Genomic DNA, 21,702 nt, shown 5'->3' on the forward strand with positions numbered 1-21,702 from the left:
TTATATAATTCGTTGTGGTATAACACCTTCAGATATGAAACTTTCGTTTAAATTGAAGAGAATGTAGTTTTTTTTTCCAGTTGTAGTCTGTTTTGCAATGACCATTAATAGAAGTCAAGGTCAATCTCTAGCAAAAGTTGACATATATCTCAGAGACCCGGTATTTACACATGGACAACTCTATGTAGCTTTATCAAAAGCGAAGAGTGGTGTTAAAATTCTTATTAATAAAGGAAGATTAAGTTACAAATAAAGAATCAATATGGTTTATAAGAAAGTCTTTTTAATAGCTTATGAATTTTACATTTTTAACTTTTGATTATGTTTTCAAAGACTGTAATTTGAATGTTATTTGGGTTTATCTTTGTATTTCACAATCGTTTGTATTCGTACAAATATTATTTACAACTTAAAGTATGTTGTTGTCATGAATAACATATAACAACTTATGCTGTCTTTTCAAATAACATGTGTTTATTCGAAAATTTCAGTATTTCCACCCGTGTCATAGTGTTAATAACCTAGTTTACTAATAAACAAGATAGAATCAACTTAATTAAACAAAAAACTGAATTGAATTCAAACACTTTCCCTTCCTTGAAAATAGCCACCAAACCAGTAGTATGAGCGCTTCGGTCTTGTAGTTTCACATAAACAAATAATCATACACTGTTCACTGTTGCTTTGATACCTACCTATATATATTAACCATCTACATAATTTTCAAATTCCTTTTAGAGATCTTTGATAAGTGGATCTTTGGTTGGATAATAACATACATTCACAATTGGTTGCAGAGACTAAGGTGACCACTTTATTAGAAAATGATGAACTGAATACAAAGACCAAATACGAACTACTATATATAAACATGCATGTAGCTAGACTAACGGGCTGTTTGGTAGCCTCTTAGTGATAGTATTAAGAGGCTACCTCTAAATACATCAAAGGTAGAATGTGTTTGGTTCAATAAAAAAACATCTTTAAATGTTTCATGGAGCCTCTGAATATATGGTTAAGTTTCATATTCATACTGAACCGTCTTCTTAATGATTCAACACAAGTTTGCCGAACAATAACAACAACACTCTAAGGAACATAACATCTAGTACATAAGCCATAAGATATCATAAGTGTATGATAACAAAACATAAACACCAAGATGTCAATCTTCAACCATGTAGGCTATGCCCACAAAAGTCCCATAACCTTTCTACACATAACTTGATGAAAGTTGTGCACACTAAAAGTTAGTGTTGGCAACTGGGTTTCAGCTTATATAAATCATAGAAAAACGATTAACTATGAAACATAACACTAATATCATAAATTACTTTTAACATAAAACAATAGTTAATGCACACTATAAAGATATCATTTAAACGTAACATGCTTTAAACATACATAATAAAGAACGTATGCGGCTAAGATCATTGAGTAAACACATGCAAGAAGGGTCGGGAATCATTGATGAAAACAACACAATTTGCATGTCTTAACACCATAAATAACTCCTTATATTATAAAAACCCCACTCACTAAAATTGATGGACAGATTGTGAACAGGTCTGGCCCTAGAGGGGGCAGGGTGCGACGACCCCCAGCCCAATAGGCCCGAATTTTTTTTTGTTGAAAAGTTATATGTATTTTTATGAAAAAAAATATGTATATTCAATGTTTCAGCTCAATTACATAATTACTTGCTTGGTCTAGTGACAAAGGGGTATGACTTATAACCAAAAGGTTGTGGGTTCTAGTATGATCATTTGAGACATTTTTAAGCATATTTATATACAAAAGTTTTTTTTACACAACTCAAATCATAACCAAGTAAACCAATTTAAATATTAAATTGTTTAAACCCAACAAAATGCTCATTTTACTTAAGGCCCAAAAAAATTGTTTTCAGCCCAATTTATTTCGCATTCTCAAAGCCGGACCTGCCCACTACACATGATGTTAGCATAAACTTGCATAGTTGCGCATCCAATGACCATGGTCCACTATAAACATGCCATTAACAAAGCTTGACTCAAATGATGTTCGCAATTATGATATCATTTCAACCGGAAACATATACATATACATGAATAATAAATGGTGGTGTCACATAAATAAAACAATCAACTCAAAAGGACAATAAATTAATTAAAAAAAAAACATATGAAACAAAGCAATTCTTCAACATGAGAGCAACACATGACAAAACCAAAGAACATGCTACCATTAAGCCAGAAGCAGACCCGGAGTAGGCCGCTTCGGCGTCCGGAGAAGGTGCAGGACCTTGAGCTGACACCGTTGAGAGTACGATGGCAACAACCGCAACAATGGAAGCCTTCTTCACCATTTTAACTTGCAACATCTCTTGTTACACTTGAACTGAATGATGCAAATGTATATAGAGGGTTGATTTATATGGTGTGCTTGGGTCCATGAATTAGGATTACAGGTTGTTTTATGCTTGTAATTAGTTGTTCACCAAACATACACAATGATATGCAATCATACAATCCACCTAATAACATATTTCAGAGATGAATGATTTAGTTCCATGTTCATAGAGAGTTAATTATATCTTATTATTTGATTAAAAAAGAGAAGACAAATATTTATATCATTTTTTTAAGATTTTACATTTTTAAATGATTTTCTAAATTTTGAAAAATCAATAAACACACAGTAGTCAAACTGTACAAAAGAATACACATGGGTTGTTACAAGTTAATTTGAGATGTTACAGTATCTAATCAAATATTATCTAAATGTAGAATTAGTTAATAATCATACTAACGACCATCTATTTTAAAAAATGAACAATTGAACATGTAGAATTTTATTATTATTACTGTGGAAAAAGTTATTTGATCTTTTGAATTAGTTTTACATTTGGAGCAGATTTTGACCCGTTCCAGTTTCTCCAAACCTTTTAATTTTTTTACCTGTTTAACTTGTTACAGATAAAATATGGTATGACCTAAGTAAATTTACTAGGCATATGAAAAAACATCTAAACAAGAATACTTGAGTAGAAAGAGTTTTGTCTTAAATGAGCAAATTTATGATACTTTTCAACAATTAAACACATATAAGCACACTTTTCTTTTTCTTTTTATTACAATGGGCTTAATAGAGACAAGACTTTTTAACAATTTTTTTTTTTGAACGGCCAACAAATTTTATTAAAACTTCTAGCAAGAAGCTAGAAAACACCTGATACAACCACCAAAAACAAACACACCCGACATAAGCTACTACATTACAAACGGAAGGTACACCAATCTTCCCACGAAAGCCCGAACCTTTCCGACCTGTTTTTTATCCAAAGAAAACCGAACACTTTTATCTCTTCCATCAAATTCTTAACAATTGAATTTGTTATCCAAAGAAAACCGAGACTTTTTAACAATTGAATGGCAAGCCCAAGCCATATGACTTTATATGAATCTCAGAAATTTCAATTAAATTTGTTAAAGCACCATTTTCCATGTTTTATTGTTAGTTTAAAATACTTTTTTTTTTTGCATAATCGTATATTAAATTAACTCGTATATTAAATGATCATTGTCCTTAACACTTAAATTAACTCGTATATTAAATAACGTTTCATAAATTTCATGTGATGCATGCAGGTGCTCGATCACTAAAGTTGTTTATGGAGTTGTGTTGTAAGTGGGGGTTGGGGAATCTTGGTTGTTACCGTCTACACATTCTCATCTGGCAACTAGTCAGAGCCAAAGTACGTATGTTAGTTTACTATATCTTGATTTAACTTTATTATTCTTGTAAGTGATTGATTGTTTTGATGTAGACTGGTTGTCGATATACTTTTTGGAATTGAACATCAAATTGTTAGTGGATCTCTAAATAATCCAAAGAGTGGGCATGAATATCTCGTGTAGTGTCGAACATGTCGACTAATGATCGGATGTAAATGGACGGATTTTGCAACCTATATAAAATGTGAACTTGTACGCATATTAGTGCAACGAATTGATCTAGTTTATTTCTAGGATTTGATATTAAACGCCATTAATAAAAACATGTTTATGGTGTATAATGAATTGTAGGGTGTACAAGATATTGTTATTAAAGTGATTAACATGGCACACATGCCCTCATTTATTACTAAAAAAATAGTTTCAATATTAGTATGTAAAATAATAGTCAAATATTGTTTCGATCAGAAAATCATTCTATACAATATTTGACCGGAGTATTTTACATGCTAATTTTCGATTCAAATGACTCATTTCCTCTCTTTTCTCTTTCAAATAAAGTTTTAGAATCTTGAATTTTTTCATTTTTAAAAATTAAACGAGTGGAAAGCTAACGTGGGCTTTAGAGAATATAAATGCAACATGTTTAACATAATCGAAAGCTCATATAGGTGGTATATAGAACATATTTTATTTATGGAAATTGTTATGGAACGTAAAATAGAATGTGTGATATGAAGACCAAGTTATTCTGTATTTTGACGTTAGTAAAATGATTTCTAATAGCTTATAATATAGCCAAAATAGGAAAAGGTTGGTTTAATGTTGAACAGGAGATAAATTAAGAAAGGTCAGTGCTGAGATTTTGGACCAAATTTAATGTTGTCAAATCATAGATCGGTTAGATATAATACCTAGCTAACTTGAAAATTTTTTAGAAATAGGATATATTAAAGATTTGTAATGGTTTATAGGAGAGAGAAATTTTTTTTGGGTTTTTAGATGTTCCGTCATTTCAAATGGCGGAACCGACCATGGTAGCATAACCTGTCAGGAGCTGTCTGGTGACCTGGCTCTTTTTTTGGTGTTCCGCAATTTAAAATGACGGAAATGGAAAATAAACCGCGTGTTCCGCCATTTGAAATGGCGGAACACAATTTTCATCCATTATAGGCTACCCCTATTCGTTTTTCTCACTTCCGCCATTTGAAATGGCGGAAGTAAATAGTGTAAATCCTGACATATCTGAAGAGGTGGTGTTGACCAACACTATTAACTTCCGCCATTTCAAATGGCGGATGTGAACAGTAACCGACAACCCTATGTATGACACATGACATGACCTCTGGCAACTTTTTATCACACTATTCATTTCCGCCATTTCAAATGACGGAAGTGAACAGTGACTTACTTTTTCTGCAAATTTTTTACCACACATTTAACTTACCCTTCACTATTCACTTCCGCCGTTTCAAATGGCGTAAGTGAACAGTAGAATATTTTAAGTATATTAATTTTTTGAAACAACCATACATATAATAATTTTTTGAAAATGATAAATCGGCGTTTTATTGTTAACGGGTTTTATCTCATCGCACTCTCGTGTCTTAACGGGGTTTATTGTTCGGGCAAGTCTTTACGACCTATAATTTGTTTACGACCACACTATCCACTTCCGCCATTTGAAATGGCGGAAGTGAACAGTGACATTTGTGACACTTTCAGCTTTTTAACTTATTGACCACATTGTTTACTTCCGCCATTTCAAATGGCATAAGTGAACAGTAATGATATTTGACACTTTTGACAAGACTATTCTAGTTAGTACGATACTATTCACTCATGTCATTTCAAATGGCGTAAGTGAACCGTAGAATTTCAATACTTAATAATAAAAATATCATACGTAATTAAATTTTCTTTATTAATTTGTTTGTTTAATAAATATGTACATAAATAAAGGTAACTAAAATTAAACGAAGAAAAAAAATAATTTAAATAGGTAATTTATTTTTTTCCATTTTCTCTATTAATTTGTTTATTTTAAATAATAAATATGTAATAAATATTTTATAATAAACATCATTAGAAACACATAATATTTACAAAGATAACATTAATTAACTTAAGTGGCGACATGGTTGACTACATCATTACAATAACCATCACTATAAACATAATATTAATTAACTTAAGTGGCAACATAGTTGAACTACATGGTTCGCCTTGCATATAGTTCGTCCGTCATAAAACGTCTGAACCTCAAACAAGCATCTTGTAAATTTGTTTCATCCCAAGATAATGACCCATATTGAACCAACCTACGCAATAACATACAAATTATGATTCCTGAATCTGGACCAATATGACCACCATTATGAGGCCACACTGTTTCCCCTGAAACTTGTAATTCATTGACCTCCCCTATGCCTGAGTGTTGCCAGTATGATATATGCCCTAGAAACCATATGAAGAATGACTCGAATTCGACAATAATTGGGTGAAACAATTGATGAATGCATGATGAACTATTGTCACAATCACACGTAATTCACAAGGTACAAATATATGAACTTCTAGTGTCACCATACAAATCTTAAAAAGATACCAGTTTTTGTCGTCGATAGATACAGGTATATATACCTGCGAAAAGCAAAAACAAACCTCCATTGTCATCATCATTATTATTAACTTGTTCAGAAGACATGTTTTCTAAACTAGTGTAACTTGACACACCGAGCTCCAAATTTTGTGATTGTATATGATCGTATTGGTGTGCTTGTGACTCAACATCTTCAAAATTATTGAATGAAGAAAACCCTCTTAAAAGATCCATACAACTTGTATGGTGGAAGGGAGCTATTGTTTGCCATTTTACGTAAATTTCAGCTATGAAATTTTCACTAGATTCTGCTAGATAGTGCAACATGCTCATACTATCTTCCCCAACAAGATACGAGGATTCACAACCGCCTTGAAATGTGTAGTAGAGTAACAACTGCAGGCTATTGGATTGCTGGTCGATTTGAACGTAATTACAAATCAACGCAACAAATTCTTCATATGTCATTTTGTGTCTCATAATAAACAAAGTTGCATTAGTGGATTCGTCACCATGAACAACTCCGTTTACGTATGAAATATGTTCACTTCCCCGATACAATTTTACTAGAAATGGTTTGAAAGTGGAAGCCATGGTGATGCATAAGAAAATTAATTTGGAAGGCCTCCTATTTATAAAGGAAAATCATGCTTATGATGTATACAAAAAAATGTAAGACACGTGACATATGATTCTGAATGGGGGAATATTAGTGCTATTTGAAATAGAAAAAGTTAAAATAATTGTATTTTTAATTTCTTTGTTAAATCCTGGTAATGAGTTAGAATTCTAATATTAAGAAACCATCAAATTTTTAAATATTTGTTCAATTAGTGATCCAAATTTTTTTCCGAAAGGCATGAATCATCCAAATAGACTACTAGCTAAATTCACCAAAAGTCAACACCCGTAATCACTCGTCCAAAAACAAAACGTCGATTTCTCAAATTTGTCATTTTCAAAAAAAAATATTATAGGTATTACTAAACCAAATTAATAGAGAAAATGAAAAAAAATAAATTACCTATTTAAATTATTCTTTTTTTTTTAATTTTAGTTACCTTTATTTATTTACATATTTATTAAACCAAAAAATTAATAAAGAAAATTTAATTACGCATGATATTTTTATTATTAAGTATTTAAATTCTACTGTTCACTTACGCCATTTGAAATGACATGAGTGAATAGTATCGTACAACCGAGCATAGTTTTGTCAAAATTGTCACATATCATTACTGTTCACTTATGCTATTTGAAATGGCGGAAGTCAAAAGTGTCACATATCATTACTGTTCACTTATGCCATATGAAATGGCGGAAGTAAACAGCGTGGTCAATAAGTTAAAAAGCTGAAAAGTCAGTGTCATAAAATGTCAATGTTCACTTCCTTCATTTGAAATGGCGAAAGTGAATAGAGAAGTATTTAATATTTTTATGTATTTAAAATATTTATCATTTTAAAAAAAATATTTTTGAAAAATGAAAATCCTTATATTTATATGTATTTAACTGATTTATCATTTTTAAAAAAATATTTATATGTATTTAAAATGTATGGTTGTTTAATAAACAAATTAATAGAGAAAATGAAAAACCTATTTAAAATTAATTGAGAATATGTATTTAATATTTATATCTATTTAAAATATTTATCATTTTCAAAAAAATATTTTTGAAAAATGTAAATCCTTATATATAAATGTATTTAAGCCGATTTATCATTTTCAAAAAAATATTTATATGTATTTAAAATGTATGGTTGTTTAATAAACAAATTAATAGAGAAAATACCTATTTAAAATATTCTACTGTTCACTTACGCCATTTGAAATGGCGGAAATGAATAGTGAGGGGTAAGTTAAATGTGTGGTAAAAAATCATGCAGAAAAAATAAGTCACTGTTCACTTCTGCCATTTTAAATGACGGAAGTGAATAGTGTGATAGAAAGTTGCCAGAGCTCATGTCATGTGTCATGCATAGGGTTGTCGGTTATTGTTCACATCCTCCATTTGAAATGGCGGAAGTGAATAGTGTTGGTCAACACCACCTTGTCAGATATGTCAGGATTTACACTATTCACTTCGGTCATTTCAAATGGCGGAAGTGAGAAAAATGAATAGGGGCAGCCTATAATGGATGAAAATTGTGCTCCGTCATTTCAAATGGCGGAACACACGGTTTATTTTACACTTCCGCCATTTCAAATGGCGGAACACCAAAAAAAGAGCTAGGTCACCAGACAGCTCCTGACAGGTTATGCTACCATGGTCGGCTCCGCCATTTGAAATGACGAAACACCTAAAAACCCAAAAAAAATTTCTCTCTCCTATAAACCATTGCACATCTTTAATATATCCTATTTCTAAAAAATTTTTAGCTAACTTTTGAAACCAATTTAAAGTCCTCATGGGTATGTCAATTCATTATGTATATGTCAATCATACGTCACACATACAACCGATCTTTCATTAAATAATATACATCTATCCCGACTCCCACCTCTTCCTTTTTTTATTCACACATTATATGAATGGGCCAAAAGAAAAATAAAATTAATCTAAAATGATGTCACAACCTTACAGACACCCTTGAAAACATTGATGAGTACAGTTACCTTGTACCAAGAAACCATTCATAGAGTCGATTTCTTTTAAGCCGGTATAAATCATCTAGGAAACATTTGTGATACGCTATAAGAGTTACTAACTTGTGGAGAACTAGTTACAAAAGGATTCACTGACTGTTTGCCTCGGGAGTTTGTTGCGTCTAGCGACTTACTCCAGCTAGAGGAGGAACGACGTGGTTGGTATATCCCTGGTTCGGTTAACAATCTTATGTTAAGTTTGACTGTTTTTGAGAGCATCTCAAGTACTTGGCTCATTGAGGGTCTTTGGCTTGAAACCGCTTGTGTACAAAATAATGCAATTATAATGAACCGCATTACCTCTTCACCCGGATAATCTGTTAGGTCAGGGTCAACAATATCAAGAAGTCTTTCTTCGTCTTTTAGCTTCCAAGCCTACAAATTAATATAGACCGTGTTGTCAAGTCATGTCGCAAACTTTTAATGAAAAGCACAAGTATTCGTTTTTTTAACATTAGCTTGATAATTGAAAAATAAACAGTCAGTAAAACTATATTTTGATGATAGTAAAAAATCATACATATTAAACAAGACCCAAGAGATCCTCCCCGAAGGCCGCTTTACTGCTACTTCTACAACTTATAATTTCCAACATAAGTACCCCAAAACTATATACGTCCACTTTCTTTGTAAGTTGTCCTAACAATGCATACTCTGGAGCCAAGTATCCCCTATCATATCATATAATATCATATCAGCGCAAATTTATATGAAAATATATGGTGATCGAGATAAATGAATGTTTCGTACACAGTTCCAGCTACTCTAGTGCTAACATGAGTGACATTATCCGGGAAAAGTCTTGCAAGCCCAAAATCACCTATTTTGGAATCAAAGTTTCCATCAAGAAGCACATTACTCGCCTTTATATCCCGATGCACAACGCCTTCTTCGTGAAGAAATACAAGACCGGAAGCTGTGCCTCGGCATATACTAGCTCTTTTACCCCAATCTAGCTCTACTTGTTTGCCACGTGAACCTACAATATTTAAATAACTTTACACTTATTTCATATAAACATTTTGTTTGATAATATATATTCTTGACATATATAAACAAACGTAATTAGTATAATCCCACTCATAGCATAAGCGTATAACTATATATACCGAGTATGGCAGTAGCAAGGCTGTTGTTGTTGAGGTACTCGTATACCAAAATCCTGTTACCATACTCGACACAACAACCAACAAGCTGGACGAGGTTAGGATGCTTAATCGTGGAGATCATATTAATTTCAGCTAGGAATTCAACCGTCCCTTGTTTCGATTCAGCAGAAAGAGACTTGACGGCGACTTCAGTCTGGTTTCTTAGAACCCCCTTGTAGACAACTCCAAAGCCGCCTCCACCGATCTTATTTTCAGGATGAAAGTTTCTGGTGGCTGATCTTAATGAATTATACGAGAATTGTTTAACGTTGTTCGTAGCGATTTCTAACCAACAAATTAAACAAAAGATGGTGAATTTGAGTGTAATTATTTATGTAAAATAAAATGTGAAACACCTTACCATCTGCGGCTTGAGTACTTGTAGTCTTTGCTTTACATGAATCAAAAGCACCAAAACAACCAATACCAATTGCTCCAATTCTGATATTTATTTAATTAACCCACATCTGTTCTCCAACAAAATCAATAAAAAAAGAAAGATGAATTAATAAGTGCACAGGTTGGATATCGGAAGAGCTAGCTAGGAGATATGATGAGACAAAATTATATTAAATGATGAAATAATTGATGTAAACAAATCACCAATGGTTTCTTATTGGAAAGGCAAGTTGACAATGAGGGAAAGCAAAACCAAACTAAATTATACAAAAGAAAAGATCAAATATGAAGTTTGATTATCCTAAGAAGGCTAGGAAAGAGGGTATTTTTGTCTAATATCTTAATATTGAAAACCCACTTAATTTAATTTCAAAATCCCACTTAATTAAAACCCACTTAAATTTTAACTTATCTCCTACAACCATCACCGCCCACCGCCACCCACCGCCACCACCTTGTCGGAAAAGTCTTCGGAAATTTCGTCGGAAAATAAAACACTATGAAAAACACAATAAAAAAGACACAATGTAAAAAACACAATGGAATAAACACTATGAAAATAAAAACACAATGAAAAACACAATTAAATTACACTATGAAAAAATAAAACACACTTGTATAACACAATTTTGTAAAACACAATTTTGATAAAACACACTTTGTAAAAAACCCACAATTTTTTTTTATTTTTATATAGCAATATGGTACTCATATAAAAGATAAAAAACACTCGTTATTATGGTGAAATTGTTTTGAAAAAAAAATGTCGTATAAAAAAGTTATAAGCGTTTTAAAATGATGGGGGTATTTAACATGTGCCTTGCATGTGGAGAGAGAAAGTCAACAAATGTGATATCCCTATTATGCATTTATCCTTGTTTTACACTTGATGATCTCTCTAATCTAATCTCAACCATTCAATTTTAAAATGAATGGACAAGATTATTTCCTATCATTTATAGGAAAACTAATCTTCTTATTATAACTCAACCCAATTATACAATATGTGATGTCATGTTGATATTTAAAAAAATGGATGAACATTTATATTATTAGTGTTTGATTAAATACAATTTACTTATATCATGAAAATTGCACAAATAGGTAAGAGTAATTATTGATACACTATAATTTTTGAATTAGATATTATTATACTATTTTACTCTAGCTATTTATATGTTTAGTATGTTAATTTTATTTGTATCGAATTTCATCCTTACTGGCCATCAAATTGCACTATTACTTATAAATTTATTTATTCTCTTGCCAAAATGTATAAAGGATGTCAACTAGTTTTGAGTTAAGTTTTAGTTTAGTCATACAAATTATTATAATGAAAATGTTTATTTTGTCTAATATGAACAAATTATATTTCTAAGTGGATGTAAAGATGACAATATATTTCTTTTACGATATTTTAAATAAAGGCATATTTAAATCCTAACGTTTACTTGTTAAGTTTAAAGCTTGCATAAGCAAATTAAAAGTTGAGATAAAAGTATACTCACAATTTTAAATGATTATAAATGACACATGAATAGTAAGTCAACCACTAATCTTGAAATTTAGGCCTGTAATTTGAAATAAAAATTGTCGCACAGTAGGATGAAAGGGACCGGCCGGTGGCTTATAATATTTTTCTTTTTGACTTGTGATCCTGTTTCTTTTTGGTGAGTAAAAGTAAATGTAACATATATATTATATGGTCGTGGAATAATAAAAACTAAAGTTATTGTCACACGAGATCGAAACCATCACCAAATCTTTCTAGCTTTTTTATGTTCATCATAGGAGGATGGTTATGTGTCAATTCAAATCCACCTTTGTGCGTGTTAATTAAAATAACATCCATGGGTTTCTTATTTTATTTTATTATTTTAAATTTTGAAATTTACTTCAGAAATATTAACTTGTTTATTAATAAGAACAGAAATTAAAATGTAACAGAACTAAATCACAAATTTCTACTTTATTAATAGGGAATCAAACTCATGAACACAAAACATTAACACACATATCCCATTTACTCATTTATGTTCGTTAGTTTACATGTGTTTAAGTTCATTAGCTTATGTTTATTAATATTTTCATTTAATTTTTTCTTTAACTCATTACAAATTAGTCTAGTTTTAATAAAATTTTTTGCCTAAGACCAGCCGTAGTGGCCTCCGTTGTGAGGCACGTTTTGGGGCAAAACGAGCCCCTCGTTTTGGAGGTGTTCGTTGAATATACAACGAGATGTGAGAGAGAAGGAATGTATGGTAATGATTGCAAGCGGGTTTTGAGGCTTTTTACCACTACTTCACTTCTTGCAAAACTAGTCATTGCTGACATGGACGCCACGTGTTGCAACCTCCCCCCCCCCAATGTGCTTAGTTACCACTATGCGTTGTGTAACATATTATTTTTTGCATTACTTTTAACTTGTTTTAGCTCAGGTATGTCCGTTCGTGAACCATTCGTTTGTATTGTTAACAAATGAACATAAACGGACATAGACATGCTCATTTTCTTAACAAACGAACACAGAGAAGAAAACCTTGTTGGTTTAGTTATTAGTGTTCAATCGTTTGTTCGGTTAAAATTAAACGAACAAGTTATTGTTTCAGGGTTCATGTTGATCGTGTTGGTCCTTCGGTACAATAGTAGGTTTTGAAGGATCTCACTTCTTTCAAATTATTGTTATCGAGATCTAGATGTTGTCCTATGTAGTTTTGTTTGAGGTATTTTAAGTCAAACAATTTGGAAAACTAATATCAAGGAAAACATTGATTTCCATCGAATGCTTTGTTTCTTTGCAATAAAAACATATGAAGTAAAACTAACATATATCGAGATCTAGATGTTGTCCTATGTAGTTTTGTTTGATGATTACTATTTTCCAAACGGACTCGATTTAATGTCAAATGTAATCAGTTGATGCACCAGGACTTCGTCAAACTCAAATTCCTCATGTCCGCCATGTGACCCGCCTGTTGGTTCAAGACAGTCGTCATGAGTGCCAAGTGGTTGATAGGCTTCCCCTCGGTGTCTCTGATAACAAAACATAAGTAATAATTAGAAAACACAAGATAAGTTTTGTGGGCACTTTCTTCATGTTGCCTCTTCAAAAGAAACGGCTTCGGAATCAGCATCCATGGTACAGCGATAAGTGCCAGAAATAGCAGCATTAACTAACACGAAAGTAAACGGTTATGATTATGTTTAAACTTTTCAAGTAATGAAAACAAAACAGATAATGTGAGTAAAAGAAACCTGAAGATATTTGTGGCCCATAAATAGCTGATTATCTTCTAAATCATCCATGGGACTAAGGAACATGTATATCATTATATGGTATAGATCACCTTTAGAACCGGTGTACCATTTCTCAATGATGAGTACTGAAAGGTAGCCAAACAAAGAGTTGAGAAATATCATTTGTGGGATGAATTGGTACCTAAAGTTAATGCATATTCATTATACTTAACTTGATTCCACCAATGAACAAGAACAAAAAAATTTTTGTTATTATTATTATTAACATGTAACTTACAAGATGTCTATGTCATTTCGAAAAAAAACATAGCATTATAATAGCTCATATTGATTCCAAGATTCATCTGAGCTACTCCCAGTAAGATTGACATTTTCATCTTCAATGAGTTGAGAAACGGTAATTCACTGCGGCCTGCGGGTGCCATGCCGTACAGGATCCACACCAAATGGATAGGTGTTTCTCACCTTGATCAATCCCGTAAGTAGTAGTCGCATCCACACCAAATGGACATGTCTTCGGTATATGTTGGCCCAAATCCAGTAATATGACGGAGCCTATGCCGGCTACATGTTGTTGCCTTAGCTTGGCTATCTTGACGACATGTATTGTCGCTATACTGATACATATTAGATCAACTCCAGTATCATTTAGTATGTCCAACTACAAACCGATCTAACCCTTTTAGACCTAATACAACTTAAGAAATGCTCAACATGATCCCTCAGGTTGTAGTGAGTCATAAATAGAGATCATGCATGTCCTAATGAACATTACATGGCCTTAACATTTGACATACGAGCGCATAGCATTTGACACAGCACACGATCATGGGACTCATATAACATAAACTTTATTTGCACATAATTAATTAATCTTGATCAAGTGCAACCAACGGTCAAATGTTACAATCTTTACATCCACGTACTTATATAATATAGGGAGACAAAACAAATTAAGAAAAGAAGCCGAAGGTATCAAGAATGGTGGTGTGAAGTGGGTCACTCAAATGGGTAACCCAATTGTTGAGAGGACCCTTGCCCGTGGCCGCAGCTTGGACCGCGAAACCAAGAAACCCTACCATTGCAAGACGGGCGTGTTTGATTTCTGCTAGTTGGAGCACCTCTTTCTTTTCGGGGTCTGCTGCCAAGTTTAACGGGTCGAATGGACCACCCGGGTAGATTCTTTTCTCGGGATCAAGCTCGGCATTCCTTTGGAACTCAATGTACCCGATAACCAAAACCTCAATCCATATCAAAGTGGTAATGGAGAATGGCAATGGTTGACCCAAGTAAGATGACCCGTCAATTAGTTCCACCTGAAACAACATGCCTTAGTATACATTATATATGTGCAAACGCCAGGGCTAGGTGGTTGACTGACCTGACCCGACATCCTATATAGTGAGCGTTTACCAGGGTTGTCTCCAAGAATGGTGAAAAATCTTTGGGCCGAAGACAAAAAAAGAATTGGGTCTTAAATTAGTTGAGTAAGTCAATTTAATCATTAAGAATACATATTTTTTTTTCAAAAAATATATATAATTTTTTAAAAAAAATTGGGCCTATCGAGGTGTCAATTTAAAAAAGAATCGGGTCTTAAATTTTTTTTAAAAAAAATTGGGTCTTAAATTAGTTGAGTAAGTCAATTTAACTTACTTAAAGCAGAGTTACACATGTTGCTTCTAAAGAACAAAACGAAAAGCAAAAAAAAAGAAATCAGTTTCGATTATATATTTCTATTATTCTTTCAATTATGTTTGAATGGTTATTACCTTTTAATATGGTCATGATAATTAATTACTTCAAAACCTTAATCTTACTACCTTTTAACATGGTCATTATTTATGTAACCCGACTCGTCTTGAACCAACGTCTAAGGTCAAGTGTAATGGGGTGAGATATGGGACGATTTGGGGTGAGAAAGAGGAGGAACACCGCCCCTGGGTGATATCCGGGCGAAATGGGGCGGTGGCGAGGAAAGTTTGTCGCCGGGGAGAAGAAAATAATATTATTATTATATTACATGTTGTGTGTGTATATATATGTATATGTATATATGTTGTGTGTGATATATATATATATATATATATATAGGATCAGGATCATGAGAGAACTCTTTTGAAATTGAGAACTATGAGAACCATTTTAACCCACAAAAAACCCCAAAAAAATCATAAAATAAAAAAATCAAAAAAGTAAAAAATCAAAATTCATATTTTATCATCCGGGTTTCATAAAAAAAACACTCGGTTTAGCTAAATTATATACACATATGTATAATATATACATATATATACATTTACATGTTTTTTATACACATGTGTATAATTTAAGATAAATGATACTGTACATATATGTATATTACGTAACTAAAGATTATATAAAATTATACATATGTGTATAATACTACGTTTTTTTTATTTTTTTTAATTTTTTTAATGAAACCGAAATGAAATATAAGAATTTTGGTTTTTTTACTTTTTTAAAATTTTAATTATTTTTTGTTTTATAATTTTTTTAAAGGTGTTTTTAGTGGTCCAAAATGATTCTCAAAGTTCTCAATTTGCAAAGGGTTCTCTTAGGATCCTTACCTCTATATATATATACACACATATATATATATATGTATATATGTATATATATGTATATATATACACACACACATATATATATATATGTATATATGTATATATATATATGGTGACGTGGCAAATTTGTAGCCTCCTTCACCATTACACCCCAAAAACAAAAACTCACCCTTTGCTGACTGGGCGCCACATGACGCAAAACGCCTCATTTTGTAGCCCCTTCACTACGTATAGCCTAAGAGACAACGAAAATTAAAAAAAAACGACCCCCATGGATAAAAATAAGGAGTCTGCAAATCCTATCAAGTCCCACATTCGGAGGTAGAGGTGCACAAATCGGTTTTTTTAAAAAAACCGGTTCGGTTAATAACCGGACCGGTTTTTCTTGGCCTGGAAAAAAACCGGTTTTTAAATAACCGGACCAGTTTATTAACCTGTTTTTTTGGTGCAAAACTCGGACCGGTCTAACCGGTTAGGACCGGTTTAGAAACCGGTTAGCACCGGTTAATAACCGGTTTTTTTAAAATAACCGGTTTTTTTCATAATAACCGGTTTTAAAATTAACCGGTTTTTTCCATAACCGGTTCAGTAACCGGTTTTTTCTCTAGAACTTGTAACCGATATACGAACCGGCGGTTTCTAAACCGGTCAAACCGGTTTTTAAAAAACCGGTTTTCGTAAAAACCGGTTTCCGGTTTAAACCGGTAAACCGGTTCCCCAACCGGTTTTTTTGGCCATCTCTATTCGGAGGTAGCATGTAATGTCCATGTGTCTATAATATACTTATAGAGCAATGTTATAATAAGAAGTAGATTTTTCATAAAAAGTGTAGAAAGTGTGTTTTCACCACTATATCTAATAAAACACACCGCACAATAAACACACCACAGCTAAATAAAACACACCGCATAATAAACACTTTCCATATCTACCATCAGATCAACATAGCTAACGCACCAGATTACTTCTTACACTTTATAGACAGACTCTACTTTTTATTTTAACCTCACCCTATACTTATATACGATTTACTACAAATTGTATGTTCCCATAATTAGTTACTCTAAATTAATTGGAATAAGACAAGATATGATGTTAATTAAAGATATATATATATATATATATATATATATATATATATATATATATATATATATATATAGGTTTCAACATAATACGTACGTACCTTTCCAGCATCTTGCCATGTAACACCAGTGACGGATTCAACAGTAAGTGCACCAAGGGTTGCCAACATAGCCCATCTTCCGTGGATCAGCTCACACTCCCTAAACCTCTGGAGCCCAAACACCTCCGTGTACGGTTGGAACGGAGTCGACTTCACGTCTCCACTCTCGAACCGAGTCCCAATCACGTCTCCAGCCTCGTTCTTAGCCAAATTCTGATCCAACGAGTCCAAATCAAATTGTAGGTACTCAGCAGGTTTGCCCAGACCAAATGGGTCAAACCCGTAGTCCCCAACTAGGCTTCCGTCTAGATACTCTGGCGCTTTTGCACCAGGGTACCATAACGGCCTGTCTGATATGACAGACTTGGAAACCTTTTTAGGTGGTGCGGGCTTCTTCCCGAACCCAAATTTGGCAGTGACCCGTCCACCAGAGTTGCCATGCAACTCTGGAAGACGTGTTCCAATGAAGGATGATGCGGTGGCAGCAGCGGTGGCGGATGCCATGGCTATGGGCTAAGGGCTATGGTTAGGTAAGGTTTGGTGTATGAATTTAGGTGGTGTTACTTGTATAATGTTGGAGGGGTTATCTTTGTGAGGAGTTGATGATCGTTGGATGATGGGAGTGAATTCATCTGACGGGTGAGAGTCATCATGCCTTATCTAACCCTTATCTATTGGTCTCATGTGGTCGACATGGATTGGGAAGAATATATATATCTCACGTAGGACCCTTTAAACTTAAGGTGACGAATCGTTGGCGTTACCATGAATATCTTGTTATCATGATGTGCATTCTTTGTGGATTAGAGCATAGTAAACTAAAAAAAAACCTACAAAATACAAACTCAAACTTTTGGGCATTTATCTTAAACATTGTCATCTTGATTAAACAGAAGTCCGTGGGTTTGCTCAATGCCTCGATCATATTGTTGTTTTAACACCCCGATTTTAAAAATTGAGAGAACTACAGTTTTCGTTTTTATGATCTGACAAAATCTGTGATTATAATTTTATAATTTCAAATTTATGGTTTTCGTCCAATAATTTTGTATTCATTTGCAATTAAACCCGAACCAAATAATTTTGTATTCATTTGCAATTAAACCCGAACCCACTAACCATTTAACTCTTATTGTTAAAATCTATCAGTGTACCCCTCAAGTGTAAGGAAAATTTCTCCTTTTTCATCCCAAATAAACCCAAGCCCTAATTCCTAAATCTTGTTTTCATCTTCACCGATTTTTCCTTCATCTTTCACAAACCTTACACGAACAAATAAGAATTATGATTCACCCCTGGTGGCTTCGATCACCAACTGAGCATTTAGACAAATACAAATATCGATGATGTGATTCACGAATTTCATTTGAATTTGACCAAGAGCTCGATATCGGTTGTCAATTGTATCCATCCAAGTGTTCGATTGGTGATCAAAACCATCAAAGATGAATCATAATCTTCATTTGTTCGTGTAAGGTTTGTGGAAGACAAAGGAAAGAACAACAAAGATTAAAATGAGATTTGGGAATTAGGGCTTGGGTTTATTTGTGAGAATTAGGGAAAGTGAAAACAAAACTGTTGAACGAAAATCATAAATCTAAACTCTTGGATTAACCATAGATTTAATCTAACCACACGAACGAAAACCATAGTTCTCCCTTAAAATTTAAACATTTAGAGCATTATTTTGTAGACAGACAACAAGAATGGTCTCTGAGTTGTGTGAATGTTTATTTGTGTCGTTAAGTCACTCTACGTGGTCCCGAGGTTTTTGGTGTTTTAAACCCTATAATGCAAACCTATATCACTTAGGCCAAGTGTAGTGAGCGGCAAATATGGGCGACAAGGGACGATTTTGGGCGAGAACACCGCCCCATGCGATAAGTGTGGGGGGGGGGGACATATTTTTCGCTGAGTTGTGTGATATAGGGATGAGATTGGTACCGAAAATTCCAATCCCGGAAATCATAAATTCTTGGTACCGGTACCGAAATATTCGGTTCGGTACCGGGACGTTACTCGTATTTGAGGCAAAATTCCAAAAACACCAGTACCGTACCGATACTGAAACTCAAAAGTTCGGAACCGATTTTGGTACCGGTACTGAATTTGCTCATCCCTAATGTGATGGACAAGCTGACGTGACAATCAAGAATTGGAAAGTGGGACGCTTTGTGGGCGACAACACCGCCCCCTGGGCTACATATCACACCCTGGTCACGTGTCAAAAATCCCCTCATTTTATAACCCTTCTACTACACATAGCTATTATAGTCATGTTGATTGAAGTGATTTTCCTCCATGCTCTTCGTGATAACATCATCAATCTTTTAACCCTTATTCTCCCGTGAATAATATTTGAAGTTTTGAATAACCCTTTGTCTCTAGGCCAATACTATTTGGGAAATATAAATACTATTTTGATGATCATAAAAATATTTATAACATGTTATAAAGTTTGTATAGTTATCATCCATATGGCACATACAAGTTGTCCAATATTCAAGCTACCCATAAAGTTTAATACAACAAGTCATACGTGTCATACAACGAACATAACAATCCAAACAACACAAATAACACATATGATAAATTTATGGTATCGAGTAAAAAAGTTTTATAAAATCAATTAAATATTTATAAAAAATTAATATAGATTTTATATCACATTATCACCAAAGACATTTCCTGATATCTTTCATAAAACTAAACAAAATTTTTATAAATGGACAATCTTCAAAAAATAATAAATAATAAATAAAAATATTAAGCTTGTGAAAGATTACCAATCTATTTAAATCCGTATGTCTATAAACCCTCTAATCGTGCTAAAAGAAATTATAACCCCCTCAAGATTAAGAATGAGCTCGGTACTGGTACCGAAAATACCAATCTTGAAAATCGCAAATTCATGGTACCGGTACTAGTACCGAAATATTACCAATTGGTACTGGTAGCGAATTTGCTCATCCCTACTCAAGATTCCTTCTCCTACATATGAGACAACTTGTTACCAAATCTCTCATTTCAAATTCTGTTTCACGTTCATTTTAACTTCAACTTGAAAACTCGTTAAATTGTTGTGAAGCGCTTATAAAAGACAATGCAAACCTGTAAAATGTTATATGAACCCTTCCTCTCATATATAGTTGGTTCAATTGCAAATTTGATTTTTGTTTTGTTGGCTAATGAAAGTATACAATCAGAATGTGAGCTCAAAAGTCAAAAATATAATTCTTTGAAAAGTGTCATCCACCGTATCGTCTCTGTCTCTGTTGAAAAGCCTTGACAGCTTGTAAAAGTTGATCTTCTCCAAAATCCGGCCAAAGAGATTGAGTGAAAAATAATTCAGTGTATGCCACTTGCCATAAAAAGAAGTTACTCAGTCTAATCTCCCCGCTCGTCCGAATAAGAAGATCAGGGGGTGGGTGAGACTGCGTAACAAGTTCATTTTCAATCATAAACTCGTTGACTTCCTGCGGATCCATGAGACCATCTTTCACTTTTTGAGCAATGCTTTGACAAGCTTGGACGATATCGTACTTTCCACTATAGTTAATTGCTATAACAAGATTGAGTCGTGAATTATTCTCCGTCGTATGTTTAGCATATGTAATGAATTCTTTTAAGGATTTTGGAAGCTTAGACGAGTCACCAATGACAGAAAGTTTAATATCCTCCCTATATAATTAAACATATGATTGCCACATATATATGTGTTATAGACTTATAGTAGTCAATGAGATTACCTCAACATATAGGCGATTTCATCTTTTTAAGAACTTTCAAGCAGCCCCATTAAGAAATCAACTTCAGCCTACAACAAAACAATCAATCACATACCAGAATAATAAAATTAAATTAAGATATAGTAAATTAACATATATACTTCGGGTCTTAACCAGTTGTCAGATGAGAATGCGAAGACTGTGACAACCCGGATTCCCCACTTGCAACACAACTCCACAAACAACTTCAAAGATCGTGCACCGGACAAGTAAACCCCTTCAGGCATTAATCCCCGGGCCCGAGCCCATCTCCTGTTTCCATCCATGACCACTGCAACGTGGTTGGGCATCGAGGAACATTCAGCGTCTGATTGTGTGAGTACGTGAAGCCGGTGGCTGGCGGGAAAGAGAGAGGAGGTTGGTTGGATT

At 33.4% G+C, this 21,702-nt stretch overlaps 1 protein-coding gene, 1 long non-coding RNA gene and 2 pseudogenes across 4 annotated transcripts; all 4 read right to left on the bottom strand.

The window, feature by feature from the left end:
- Positions 1-8,874: 8,874 nt before the first annotated feature.
- On the bottom strand, positions 8,875-10,783 carry LOC143592117 (cold-responsive protein kinase 1-like; annotated as a pseudogene). Its single transcript, XR_013145854.1, has 6 exons — positions 10,718-10,783; positions 10,476-10,581; positions 10,076-10,399; positions 9,717-9,945; positions 9,487-9,637; positions 8,875-9,341 (listed from the first exon to the last, which is right to left on the bottom strand). The product of XR_013145854.1 is annotated as a cold-responsive protein kinase 1-like (transcript).
- Positions 10,784-13,600: 2,817 nt separating this feature from the next.
- LOC143592118 (uncharacterized) lies at positions 13,601-14,146 on the bottom strand. The gene is made up of 3 exons (XR_013145856.1): positions 14,049-14,146; positions 13,769-13,952; positions 13,601-13,686 (listed from the first exon to the last, which is right to left on the bottom strand). It is a non-coding gene; the product is annotated as an uncharacterized LOC143592118 (long non-coding RNA).
- Positions 14,147-14,611: 465 nt separating this feature from the next.
- On the bottom strand, positions 14,612-18,153 carry LOC143592106 (chlorophyll a-b binding protein CP29.2, chloroplastic-like). Its single transcript, XM_077072107.1, has 2 exons — positions 17,546-18,153; positions 14,612-15,087 (listed from the first exon to the last, which is right to left on the bottom strand). The coding sequence occupies exons 1-2, from the start codon at positions 18,047-18,049 to the stop codon at positions 14,725-14,727; spliced, it is 867 nt and encodes a 288-aa protein (XP_076928222.1). The 5' UTR covers positions 18,050-18,153; the 3' UTR covers positions 14,612-14,724.
- A 2,551-nt stretch (positions 18,154-20,704) lies between these two features.
- LOC143592119 (cis-prenyltransferase 4, chloroplastic-like) lies at positions 20,705-21,687 on the bottom strand (annotated as a pseudogene). Its single transcript, XR_013145857.1, has 3 exons — positions 21,435-21,687; positions 21,295-21,362; positions 20,705-21,226 (listed from the first exon to the last, which is right to left on the bottom strand). The product of XR_013145857.1 is annotated as a cis-prenyltransferase 4, chloroplastic-like (transcript).
- Between the last annotated feature and the right edge of the window lie 15 nt (positions 21,688-21,702).

The sequence above is a fragment of the Bidens hawaiensis genome, unplaced genomic scaffold (assembly GCF_021521415.1).
Source record: "Bidens hawaiensis isolate Kalapana, Puna unplaced genomic scaffold, B.hawaiensis_p1.1 tig00040534_1, whole genome shotgun sequence".
Taxonomy (NCBI): Eukaryota; Viridiplantae; Streptophyta; class Magnoliopsida; order Asterales; family Asteraceae; genus Bidens; species Bidens hawaiensis.